Here is a 13,671-nt window from a genome sequence, read left to right as displayed (position 1 = left end):
GTGAAATGCCGCACGAGTGCCAGAGAGGAAGCGGTTACATTGATATTATTCATGCCACATGATGCTGGCCCTCAGCCGAGAACACTCAGTCTCAGACCTGTCTCATGAGACGATGTAGATCTGCATTGGCCGCTGGCTTGTCGAATACTTTCACTGCCACCTCTTCATGCTTGAAGCTGGCTCGGTACACAGAACCAAAACCACCGTGTCCTGCAGCACATCAGACACGGAACGAGAGCAATATAGCTGATGCAAAGGTTTGGTTAGAGTACAGTTGAAATACATCATAACAAGAATACAAATAACCATGAGAAGACAGCACAATGAAATGTTATTAATTAATATGTGCAACAGGTTAATGTACTATATATGAGAGAGCCGTTGGTTTGTGTGCGTCGCCATTTTTCTCAGAGATGGCTGAACGGATCTTCGTCAAACTTTCAGAGGCTCGTCAGTGAGTGGCGTGGAGTGTTTTAGGCCTAAAAATTGTTTTTTAAATTTTTTATTCCGTTTTCTTTAATTAAAAAATAAAATAAAAATAAATAAATAAAATATCGCTCTAGACTCTAGAGTGCCTAAGCCTTTTTTGATTAATGACAGTTATATACAAGTACACATTCGCAGAATAAATACAAAACAATTACCAGACATTTAAACACAAATAATTATCAATCAATTCCGGAAGCAGTCGAAGTTGGTGGTAAGGCTTCTTCTTCTTCCTGAACGTCATCATACTCAACTCAGAAACGTGATGAACGGCACATTCACCAGCATATATTCAACGAAAAGGTAAAATGTTGATTTGACATTAGTGATGAATTCTGATTGGGATGTAATTGCTTTTCCAGTATATTTGCCCTAATTTCAAATATGATAATGTTTCTTTTTCACTTGAGCAACGCCGGGTACTCCAGCTATAAACGCTTATATATTTTACTCGGGGTACAAATGCAAATACAACTTTGTCTGGGGGGTAATATAGGCTATGTGGCCGCAGCCTCATTTGGGGGTCTGGGGGGCCAGGGGAGGGGTGTAAACTCTCTATGTAAATGTGTACTGTGTAGTGCCACCTGGTGATGATGGCAGAGGGTATTACAATTTCCTTTTTTACCTGGGCAACACTGAGGTCAAAGCACTCTTTGCATGGGTGAATTTTCCCTCCTTCCATTCCACCCCCTCCCCCAAACAGAGGGGCCTGTCAAAGCCACCCCTCCTCCCCCCAAAATATGTATATGTAGCATATCTTTCCCTTCCCTCCACCCTCACCTCCCCTTCCCCCCACTCCTTCCTCACCCCTCCCTCTCCTGCCTCCTTCTCCACCCACCCCCTCCCCTCCATCGAAAACGTCGGGTACTCCTGCTAGTATGTGATATAATTACTGCTTTGGTTCGATTCCTGAATAAATAGGAACAAACAACAAAAGTAGTGTTGTGCTGACATTTCACAAGGAGAATATTGAATCATAGAGCAAACGCCTTTTTTGGAGGGGACAACCTGTCACATCTGGCCGCACCCACCAGTTGATGTATATTTTCCCCATGATGCCTTTCACAGAATGATGTATCATCTGACATCAGAGCCTGGTGTTGGCTTAACGGTTACAGTGGCTGACTTGAGATCCTAGGATCCTGAGTTTGAGCCCGTCATGCCGTTGAATTAACACCAGGTGGGTCGACTCAACCTGTCATCCTTCCGAGGTCGGCAAAATGAGTACTAGCTGACTGGTTATAGAGAGGCATTGCATCAGCGGCAGCCACACCCCCAGAAAATGATGCAACAAGCAGTCACAGGCCACACACAAATAACCACCATCGAATATCATATACCGAGGCAGCTTTAGTGGTGCCAAGCACTTTCAATGCGTGGAGCGTGCTAAAGATAAAGAATATACTGGATGGTTTGTAATTGTCTTCTCATTAGGATTTAGAGAAGGAACTTGCAACTTGGTCAGGATGTTGGTACACAATGGCATGCTCTCTTTAGATATCACAGTGTCTCTAACATCCACCAGGCAAGCACCAGCGGATGCGACAGTCAGCCTAACATCCCTTCAAAGAAGATGGCGGACTCCACCGTGCAATTGCCTTACCTGCAACTCATCAAACGTGCGCACACCTTTTTCATTTCAGCACAAAACTTACAACAAGCATATTCAATTACTGAGCAGCAATGGCTATCTCTGATACTTTTACTCAATGATTAAAAGCTGCTAGAAATGTTACTGATTGTACAAAATACTGCACTCGGTATATATGGCAAACCTCATAATAGTTACATGTCTAAAGTATGACCTTTGATGATTTGTAAACGACTGTTTTTCTGGATCATCAGCTGGACTCGGTTTGTCATTGAAGTTTTAACCCTTTCAGTACAAAAAAAAGAAGTAGTGCCGTGGACTCTCTCTCGGACACTCTCCCTCTTGGATTCTTTCTCTCAGATTTCTATTTCTCTATTTTTTTTTTTCCCCCTTTCCCTTTTTGCCCCTCCCTTCCCTTTCCTTTTTTTTTTTTCTCTTTCTTTCTTTCTTTCTCTTTTCTTTCTCTTTCTCTCTCTCTCTCTCTCTCTCTCTCTCTCTCTCTCTCTCTCTCTCTCTCTCTCTCTCTCTCTCCCATGGTATCGGTGACCTGTCCCTTTTGTAATAATTTCGAAGATTTGTTTCATGGGTATGTTGATTGCATACGATTGTGTCCTCTTTTTCTTTTACTGAAAAATGTGTTTGGTCAAGTTAATGTTCCTTTTTCTCTCCGGTTGTTTATTTTTGGCCTTGGGGTCACTTCAGCAAAGGGAAAATTGTTAATGTTTTAAAATTATTTCTTGTCAGAGGCTAAACTGGCCATCTATTTGTCGCGAAAAGCGAAAATCAAGGGCAAGCCACCCGAGCAATGCAATGTGATCATGCATTTCCAATCCCTGGTCACGACGGGTAAAACTGGAATTTCAGTATTATAGCAGAAATGCAAACATTAGGGATTTTGTTGAGACATGGTGTGTGGGAAAAATATGCGGAGTAAATGAAAATGTATTAGAGATTTACATGTCGGTGTTTCCTTGTCTTTGAAATCTATTGTTTTGGAATGTAGTTCATTTACATTGATTGTTTCTCCTTTTATTTGACTTTCTATGACTTTGGTTGTATTCTTTTGAAAACTGTTTTTTGGTTTATTCTTGTTGACGCTTGTTTTTGTAGTTTTATAATAAAAGGACTTAAAAGTCAAAGTCTCTCTCTCTGTTTCTCTCTCTGTCTCTCTCCTCTCTCTCTGTCTCTCTCTCACATACACACACACACACACACACACAAGATGGTGGATACTTCAAGACCAAGGAGGACTCTATTCCATCTTCTGAAACCCACATATGGAGATGACAACCGACAACACACACACACACACACACACACACACACACACACACACACACACACACACACACACACACACACACACACACACACACACACACACACACATAACCTCGTCTGTATTCCTCTTGACACCAGCTGTGATTTTAAATCATAGATTTATTCCACTGTGGATGTAACATGGACACAAAGCATTGCATTTTGGGTTATTTGTTACTGTGCAAGTACCAAGGGAGGCGATTTGTCACGTTCAGCAATGAAAGTCGATCTCTTTTTGCATGTAGTAACGTCTTGTTGGTGAACTTTTTTGATGGAATTTGGTTGCAACTTGTGTGTGCATGATTGGTTACGGCCATCTTGCTTTTCTCTCGGTCCACTGCCAGGATTTGGCAGCGTCTGCAGGGTAGTCTGGTTTTTATAATGTAGTGATTACATTGGCACTTCATATTGTACAGTACTTGTTTGTATACAAATAGGTTTGCAATTGTATTTTGATCGTGGACTAAAGTGTTTTTGGAGGAAACCACCTTTATATACAAATAGACCAGACTTTTTGTGTAAGACATAAATGAATTCGATTCTCCAAGAATAATGTTTTCATCGTCGAGGAAATTATTTTTCGAGATGCCCACACACCCGTTTAATGTGGCATGGCCCGTGCATTAGTGTGCGTTTGTGTTCGGCTGCCAGAACGATGAAATGAACGCCAATATATGGCAGAACGTACGAGAAGAGCAAAAATGCACGTATCAGCACAAGTGGCCGTGGTGGATGCGGAACTGCTCGAAAACCACTGCTGAGAACAGATGGACAAGCTAAGTGGTTGAAATAGGCTTTGTATTCATGCAAGGAGATGCTCAGAGCTGGAGATGTGTGCTGCTTGAATGAATGAATCAAACGTTGGATAATTCAGCAAGAATGAATGGCATTTATTTTCATGGCAGAGAGAAAAGCAGCCTCCTGGTCCATGTACAACATCTAGAAGAAAGCTTGGTGGAGGGCCGCAACACAAGTCTGAGACCATCTCTCATCCAACGGCATCTGTGATTTCCATAAAGCTGATGGACACCAAAGTGCTGACTGCTGACAATTACAAACAGATTCGTATCGGTCATTCCATTCCCTCAAGAACATGACTCATTGGGCAGAGCTTCTTCTTCAATCAACAAAATCACCCCAAGCATAGAGCCAATGTGGTGAGAGCATAATTTAATGGGAAATGCCGATGGAACACAACCATGGCTCCACCTGCACAAAATGCAGGCCTACAACATTGCATGATGTGCGTGGAAATGAGAAGGTCAAATTGTAAGCGAATAACTTAACTGAATAGAAGAGAGTACTACAGGACATTTGGAATAACATTTGCACAATTGTATGTCAATAATGTACAAGGCAACACGAAACAAGGTGTCCTTCTTTATATAAAGCAACGGACCCAAGTAGAGTGCATTGTATGGTTTTAACCGAAGTGAAAAGCGAGGTTAAGCAATTGGTTCACTTTGTCTGTCTCCAGACGTCAATCTAAGATCGAGGAACAACTTAATTTATATTGACTTTATATTTTGAGCGCTGTAGAAAACGAGTCAGAACATGAACCTACAGTTTAGCAGTACTTTGGCTCTGAATTTGGCAAATTGTATGGAATCTCGTTCCGAGCATGCATGCATGCAGATGAGAGAGGTAATTGTTTTAGTCTGTCTGCCTGTCTGGCAGTAAAACAAAATTTAAGATCATTCCAAACAGGAAGCTTACTGTATTTATGGACGTCATAAAGGACACAAACAGGCATGAATAACTAATAAGGTGGTGTAAAAGAGGGTGCATCAATGGCGGTAAATATCCGAAAAAAACGTTTTCTTTTCTACGTCTTTAAAACTTTTATTTTATTTCAATTGAATTATATATTTCAACACTGGAGAACACAAATTGCCTTCTTGTCACTTCTAAAAACCTCCAGACTTCCCTAATATCTTCTGTTCTGTTAGAAACATTTTTATTTCCGCTACCGAAGGTCTCACTGTTTGTTTGTCTGTGAAGAGGATATTTCAAAAAGTTGTTGGACGGATTTGAACAAAACTTGGTGGACAGGTTGGGTGTGTCACAAGTAAGAACTTCTGCAATTTTAGTGAAGATCCAAATCTGGGTCTGGATCCAAATATTATTTAATTTTAAGAGTGATTCTTTCACCATTGAGAGATGGGGCCAAAAACGATAATAGCATGATAGTTCAAAAAGTTGTGGCTGAGTTGTGACAAAACTAGGTGGATGAGTTGTTTAGGTGACAAGAACAAAGCAATTATATTTCGGTTCAGGTCCGAATCCAGATCTGGCCTATCAGTGGGATATAAAACGTAAACGGTTCAGCCTGGCGGAGGTATGTGCTCTACTGAGTGCCCTTCTGGTTGTTTTGGGTTTGGCCTTCATGAACAAAGTGAGCGGATAATGTTGCTCCGTTCAAGTTTACTCTCATCTTGAAACACGTGAGAAACAGTGCGAATGACAGAGCTTCGTCAGAAAAGGAACACAAATTAGGGTCTAACGCTCCCACTTTCAGCCGCAACTAATTCTCCACAGTGGTAAACATACTCCTGTAAACCTACCATTGATGACTTATCCTGCTCATTGAAGCAGACCAACACTCAGGCCTTCACAGAGACTAGCCAAGAGATTTGTGGATGGAAAATGCTTTTTTGGAATAAAACTGATCATTATATATTACCGTTGACAAAATAAACTCAAATAAAATATTTTTGGATCCTGTAACACACACTTGATCTCGCGAGATCTTGTCGGGGCGGTCACGGTTTTTCGAAGCTGTTCCACGATCTTCACGCACGCTCGAAGTTAAGTAATTGTCACATTTGTATTTTTGTCGAAACTGTATTTATCTTACGTGGGTGTACCTTTTGCGTGTCCCTCGGACGATTTATCGGTGTTAATCTTTCATACCTGTAAAAAATAGTCGAGTATTTCACGCCACGCGGCCTAGTTGTTGAAGCTTCCGACCTTGTGGCCTGGTTCTCTCCGGGCATCCAAAGCGGTTATTTTTTCATTCGTGTGTTTGTCAAATTTCAACTCGTTATTTTATCGTCGATGCGTTATTGTTTGTTTATAGTTACTTTTGGTTTGAATTTCCTGTAACTCGTAATTAATTAATCGTGTTCTGCTCCGCGTGTGCGGCCTTGTACCCCCGTCGGTGTTTGTTTACTTAAGTCCCCTACATCGTGTTTTGCTTGGCTCTTAGTTTTTTCCCTTCTACCCCGAACATAATACTCTTTGTCTAACGTTTTAAATACGTTTATTTAAAATACCCCCACCCCCACCCCCCCAAAAAAACCCCCCCAAAAAAACCAAAAACATTTATTTCCCTTTGTCCACGTGTGCTGTTTGTCTCATCCTGTACTTTCTGTCCAGGTGTGCTGTTCGCCCCGCCCCCATTATCTCCTTGCCATCCACCTTTTGCCCTGTCTACGTGACTCGTGGTGGTCCCTCTCGGCTCTCCCCCCGTTGGTACTTTGTGCATATAAGATTGTTTACGGTTCTGTTTTAATATTATTTAAATATGTATAAACTTTCCCCTTCAGTGTTTTATTCAGTGGTATATTACAACACGCTGTTTTTCTTCCTATTTAAAAGGCTTTTTTCAAATCCCTCTCCATCTCATTCCACGTCAAAAAAAAGAAATTCAATCTCTTATACGTCTCCCTCACTACATGGTCTAAATTCACATTCATTCCACCCCTCCTCCATCGTTCTGAATGGGATTGCTAACTTGAAAATCACAACAAACCCAATTTGTTATCAATGTTCGTCTTTCATTAATCATCCACTTTCGAAACTCCCCTCTTGCCCCTCCCCTCCAAATCCCCCCCCTTGCACCTACACTCCTAAACTCCCCCCTTGCCCCTCCACTCCTAAACTCCCCCCTTGCCCCTCCACTCCTGAACTCCCTCCTTGTCCTTCCCCTCCTAAACTCCCCCCTTTCCCCTCCCCTCCAAATCCCCCCCTTGCCCCTACACTCCTAAACTCCCCCCTTGCCCCTCCACTCCTAAACTCCCCCCTTGCCCCTCCCCTCCTAAAGTCCCCCCTCACTCCTCCCCTTCAAAACTCCCCCCCAACCCCTCCCATTCAAATCTCCCCCCATACCATTCCTCTCCAATTCTCCCTCCTCCCCCCTCCTCCTCAAAGCTGCCTCCTCCCCACTTCGTCTCCCTTCTATCTCATACCTCCACCCCCCCGCCCCAACCTTCTACTTTCCTCTGCCCCCCCTCAAACAACCCCTCAATGTGCCTCATCCTTTCACCATCAAACCTTTCATCCTCCTCATCCTTCCCTTTCTTGGAACTCTTCTGTAATCTCTGACACACTATCAACTGCTCTCCCTACCTCCCCCTCTCATCCTTCATCTTACCCTACTCCTCCCCTCCCCTGTCCTGTACCCGATGCTCCCCCTCTCTCTTCATTAACGGTATGGACCTCAAACATCCGGGGCCTTCGCTCAAACCTGACTGATCTCTCCATACAGGTTGCTTCTGACAATCCAGACTTGATCTGCTTAACAGAGACTTTCCTCCTTCAAGATGTCTCTGATTCCTTAATATCTCTTCCTGGTTACTCCCTCCTCCGGTATGATAGACCTGAGCCTCGTCCTGGTGGTGGGGTGAGTATCTTTATCAAAAACTCTCTTCCTCACTCTCCTTGCACTGCCTTCTCTCCTCCTCACCCCCAGGAGTACCTCTGGCTATGGCTTCCTCTCCGCTCCCACCTTTTGTTCATATGTGTTCTGTACCGTCCTCCAAACAGTGATGGCTCCATTTACATTTCACTGTCTGACAACATGGACCAACTTCTATCCACTCATCCCAACTCTCTCTTCCTCATATGTGGTGACTTCAACTGTCATCATGCCAGCTGGTTGGGTGTGGGTTCCTCTCTCACCAGTCCTGGCACCTCAGCAAAGGACTTCTGTGACTCACTGGGATTGACACAATCTGTCAATTTCCCGACCCAGATCTCAGCCAAAGGAGTATCTTCTCTTCTAGACTTGATTATGACAAACTTCCCTGCTAATGTCTGCTGCTCTTCTTCTGCTCCAATCGGTTCTTCTGATCATGTGCTTGTCAAAGTGGACATCTCTCTGGCCATTCTCAGAGAGCCTCCTCAGCGTCGACGAGTCTGGCATTTCACTAAGGCCGACTGGGACGGTCTTCAAGCAGCCATCAATCGTCTGGATTGGTCTCCCATCTCCACTGCCTCTGACATCAATTCTTCCTGGGAATTCTTCCAAAGCAAACTGCTCTCTCATGCACAGATTTATCCCATCTCGTCTTCAGTTGTCTTGCCCTTCCTCCCGTCCATGGTACACTGAATCTTGTGGTGAGGCAGTTGCCCTGAAACAACTTGCCTTTGCCTCTTGGAAGGCTAATCCAACTGAAGGCAATCTCAGTTCCTTCCACCAAGCTCGGAACAAGTGTGTGTCTACCCTCAGGAGTGCCAGGAAGCACTATCTCTCCACACTCAAGAATGAACTCTCAAACCTGTCTCCTTCCTCCAAATCCTGGTGGCGTCTGGTCAAATCCGTTTCTGGTGTTTGTTCCCCCTCCATCCCCTCCCTTACCTCAAATGGCCACACAGTTGACATCGCACGTGACAAAGCCGAATGCCTCAACTCTGTGTTTGCCTCAAAATCTTGTGTCCCAAACCCATCTCTCTCTGTTCCCACCTTTCCCAGTCGAACTCAACTGTTCCTGGACTCTGTGTCCTTCTCTCCTGACAAGGTGGAGGAGTTTTTGTCTAACCTCGACTCTGATTCTGCAACTGGACCAGACGGCATCAGCCCACGGGTCCTAAAATCCTGCTCTGCCGCTCTATCTCACCCTCTCTCTGTTCTTTTCACCCTCTCTTTTGCTCAAGGTCATCTGCCAGCATCCTGGAAATCAGCAAACATTACCGCTTTATACAAAAAAGGTGCAAAAACAGATCCTTGCAACTACAGACCAATCAGCCTGCTCCCAATTATCAGCAAAGTCATGGAATCCATCATTGCTTTGGATATGAAATCTTTCCTCTTCTCCAATGGCTTGATCTCTGATCATCAATTTGGTTTCAGACCAGGTCACTCTACTCTGGACATGCTGCTTCTGCTGTCTCAACAATGGATGGAGGTCCTCAATGCCAAACAGGAAATCAGAGCTGTCTCCCTTGACATTTCACGTGCCTTCGATACAGTCTGGCACCCAGCTCTGCTCACCAAACTCTCCTCCTATGGTATCCATGGAAATCTCCATGCATGGCTTGCGGACTTCCTCTCTGGTCGTAGTCAACGTGTGGCCCTGAATGGATTTCTCTCATCTCCCCTTCCTGTTCAGGCTGGAGTTCCTCAAGGCAGTGTTCTGGGCCCTGTGCTTTTTCTGGTCTTTATCAATGATCTCTCTGACTCTCTGGAAAATCCTCTCTATCTCTTTGCTGATGACTCCACTCTCTGCCACTCCATTCCTCTTCCCTCAGATCGGCAGTCTGCAGCCTCCTCACTCTCTGAAGACTTGGACCAAATCACAGACTGGTCAAACAAGTGGAACATGTCTTTCAATCCTGACAAATCTCACACTCTTACTATGTCTCTCCGAAAAGATCGACTGGACAACCCTCCCACCTACTTTCTCAACAATCCTCTCCAAGAAGTTCTGTCGCTCAAGCTTTTGGGTCTCACTATCTGCCATGATCTTTCTTGGGAAAACCACATTTCCAAGCTGGCCTCCAAAGCCAGTCGCCGACTGGGCATCCTCCGTCGTGCGAAGTCCTTCCTCGGCACACCTGAGCTCCTCACCACATACAAGGCTTTCATCCGCAGCTCAATGGAATACTGTTCTCCCCTTTGGGCCGGTGCTCCTGCCTCACACCTAGTTCGGCTTCACGCTGTTGAAACCAAAGCTTTCAGAATTATTGGAATCTCCCACGATGAAGCTATCTCTGAGGGCCTTTCACTCACTCACCGCAGGCAGGTAGGTGGTCTTTCTGTCTTCTGCCGACTCCTCTCCGGCCTTGCACCCCCAGCTCTCTCTGTGCTCTGTCCCCCAAATATTCCTACAGGTCGCACAAGATCTGCCAGCAACCCTCTGATGGTTAAACTGCCGAAATCTCGGCTCTCTGCTCACCTTCACTCTTTCATTCCTCTTTTCTCCCGCCTCTGGAACAAACTCCCTCACTCCCTACAATCCCACTCGTCCCTCCAGGTCTTTAAAACAGCTGTTCACCACCATGTCTTATCTTTCCCCATCCAAAACCTTGATCTTTTCTACCCCCGCTAATTCACCCCAGTTCCACCTTGTTTGAAATTCCAACTTCTTTCCTGGAAGTCCTCGCAGTGTCCATATGTTTTATACCTCTCCCACCCCCCCCCCCCCTTCCCATGCCCTCCCACCCAAAGCCCTCTCCCTCTCACAGATCTCTCGATGTCTCCATGTCTCTCGGTCCCTGCTCTCAAATGTTGTGTTCGTGTCCTTCCCCCTCTCTCCCCATCTTGTCTACCGCTCCCGATGTTATATGTTTTATGTGTCGGTTTGTCTTTCTGTGTGATTAATGTTTGCTCTTTCACGAGCCTCGATCTTGTATACAAAAAAAAAAACAAAAAAAAAAAAAACTTCGTGGTAAAAAGTATTGGGACAGTAGACCCAAAGTTTAAAAGAACCATCCTAACCTGATGGCATGTTTTATTCGCCCCCCCTCCACCCCCCCCCCCCCCCCCATTTTAGGTGAGCATAAGCATTGGAACAGATTAACTTAAAGTAAATTAAAGTAGTATAATAGTTATGTGGTTACATATCCCTTGCATGCAATAACTGCATCATACCTGTGACCCATCGACATCATCAAACTCTTGGTATCTTACTTTGACATGCATTGCCAAGCTTTTACTGCAGCCATTCTCAGTTGTTTGTTTTGGGGTTTCTCACTTTCGTCTCCTTTTCAGCAAGTGAAATGCTCCATTGGATTTATATCAGGAGATTGACTTGGTCAGTCTAAAACCTTCCACTTTTTCCCTGATGAACTCCTTGGTTGTGTTGACAGTGAGTTTTGGGTCATTGTCTTTCTGCATGGTAAAGTGCCGTCCAATGAGTTTGGAGGCATTTTCTTGTACATAGGCAGACAAAATGTTTCTGTACACTTCCAATTTCATTCTACTGCTGCCATCATTAGTTACATCATCAATAAAGATGAGTGAGCCAGTTCGAGAGGCAGCCATGCAAGCCCAAGCCATGACACTACCTCGACCATGGTTCACAGATGAGGTAGTATGTTTTGGATCACATGCAGTTCCTTCCTTTCACCTTTCCATCACTTTGGTAAAGGTTCATCTTGGTCTCATCTGCCCATAAAACATTGTTCCACACCTCTAATAGCTCACCTCCCTACTTCTTGGCAAATTCTAATCTGGCCTTTCTATTTTTGGTGCTGATGAGAGGTTTGCATCTTGCGGTGTAGCCTTTGTAATTCTGCTGTTGAAGTCTTCTGAGAATGATACATTGTGATACTTTCACCCCCACACTCTCGAGGTTGTTGGTGATGTCAATGACAGTCATTTCAAGGTTTTTCTTGACACCTCTGATGATCTTTCTGTCATCAACTGCAGGTGTTTTCCTTGGCCGACATGGCCATTGTCTATTGCAAAGTACACTAGTGGTTTATTTCTTTTTCAAGATATTTCAAATTGTTGTATTTGATGTGTCCATTTTTTGTGCTATGGTTCTAATTAAATTATTATCTTCTTTCAGCTTCCAAATAGCTTCCAAATAGCTTCCTTTACTTTAATAGACAGTTCTCTAGTCTTCATGTTGGTTTATGCCTACTGACTCCAAAGGCAGACTCCCATGGCAAAAGTAAAGACAAAAACCAAGACTAGAATTCACAGCTCTTTTTTGTGTGAATGATCAATGCAACAAGAAACACCTGAGCACCAAGCAACAACTGTCAGTCATCTGTTCCAATACTTACGCTTACATAAAATGGAATAACAAATGGTTGGATCAGAAGAGGTGGTAAAAAAAGACAACCAACCTGCCTGTAATGTGAAAAAAACAGCCATTGTTATTTGGCCTCATCACAGAAGATTCCAATAATATTGAGAGCTATGGATTCCACAGAATATAGGAAAGACAGATGTGATGATGGGACACCAGCCCATACGGAAGAGAAATACTCTATCGAGCTATGGCCAACACCCTTGAAGGTTGTGAATATTTCTAATTTTTAAAGGAAAGACTTGGAACAATACAGGATGCCACCTCTCTACATACAGGATACAGGATGTCTGTGGTTGGCTTTGGAGGCCGTCTTTGCAATATAATCGGCCCCAGTGAGGTCATGGCTGATGGTCAGGCCTAGAAATTGAAAAGACTCTCTTCCAGTTCCTGATCATAGAAATAATCAGATATGTTGGACGATCCTTTCGGAGTGACAGGATAAAGACTGTGAAATTTGCAGGGATTCAAAGACATATTCATTTGTAAGACCAGCATCTCATCAATTCAAGATCAGCAGACAGTGACACAGCTGCAGACTGCCTAGCAATGGAGTGTGGTATTGTACGACACAATGTGTTGTCAGCCACAAAAAAGGAAGAGGGTTTTTTTTCCAAAACATCGAAGAAGTTGTTTATCATGGAGTACGGTAGTGCTACAGTTCCAAATTTGGAGATTGCAAAATCGCTGAATTGTGCGTCTTTCTTTCTCTTGTCATCAATTTTGGCAGACAGCCTAGCACAATAATGGCTGAAGTGATGACAGTGATTGTAACGGGAGGAAGCGGCATTGTCTATTGGGTATTGTCACCGTACCAGAACAATCTTTTTCTACTTGCGGCGTGTCACAGGTCTACAAGAGCTCTGTGTTGCTGTTGTTGTTCTTGTTGGGGGTCGATTTTTGAAATGTGCACCCATTGGTCGGACAGCCCCACCCACATCTGTCGCTTGATTCCACCCACCATGGCACCCAGACAAAATAATATGGCCACCATCTTGATGTGCTTGTGGGCCGAAGACATCAGGCCTGTAGACCTCTGCTGATTTATACACTGCCCGGGTTTTTTTGCATCAGATTTCAATTGGCTTTGGTTGGGTCGAGTGTTACTCATGATGAGGGACCCTTTAAAATCTAATCAGTGTTAAATAAAAATTATTAGTAAGGTTTAACCAAGCCTGTCAGCATGCACGGAATTCACTCCTGAAAATAATGCTACGTAATATTTGAACGGACCCATATTGGGGTTAAACAATCCGTGACCATGTGATGAATCAGCTTGTTCTGATATAACCG

General features: G+C 44.0%; 1 protein-coding gene across 6 annotated transcripts in view; it reads right to left on the bottom strand.

Moving 5' to 3' along the window:
- LRRK2 (leucine rich repeat kinase 2) overlaps positions 1-13,671 on the bottom strand; it is a 221,783-nt gene that overhangs the window by 70,304 nt on the left and 137,808 nt on the right. For all 6 annotated transcript variants that reach the window (XR_010986405.2, XR_010986404.2, XM_068131309.2 and 3 more), the window contains one exon: positions 98-210. Coding sequence is in view for 4 of the 6 variants with exons in the window: in XM_068131309.2 (XP_067987410.2) it covers positions 98-210 (113 nt within the window). In the remaining 2 variants the exon portion in view is untranslated. The remainder of the gene's footprint in view (positions 1-97; positions 211-13,671) is intronic.

This window comes from Myxine glutinosa, chromosome 11 (genome assembly GCF_964187855.1).
Source record: "Myxine glutinosa chromosome 11, kmMyxGlut1.1, whole genome shotgun sequence".
Taxonomy (NCBI): Eukaryota; Metazoa; Chordata; class Myxini; order Myxiniformes; family Myxinidae; genus Myxine; species Myxine glutinosa.
The sequence above is the reverse complement of the archived record's forward strand: the minus strand, read 5'-3'. Positions and strand labels throughout refer to the sequence as shown.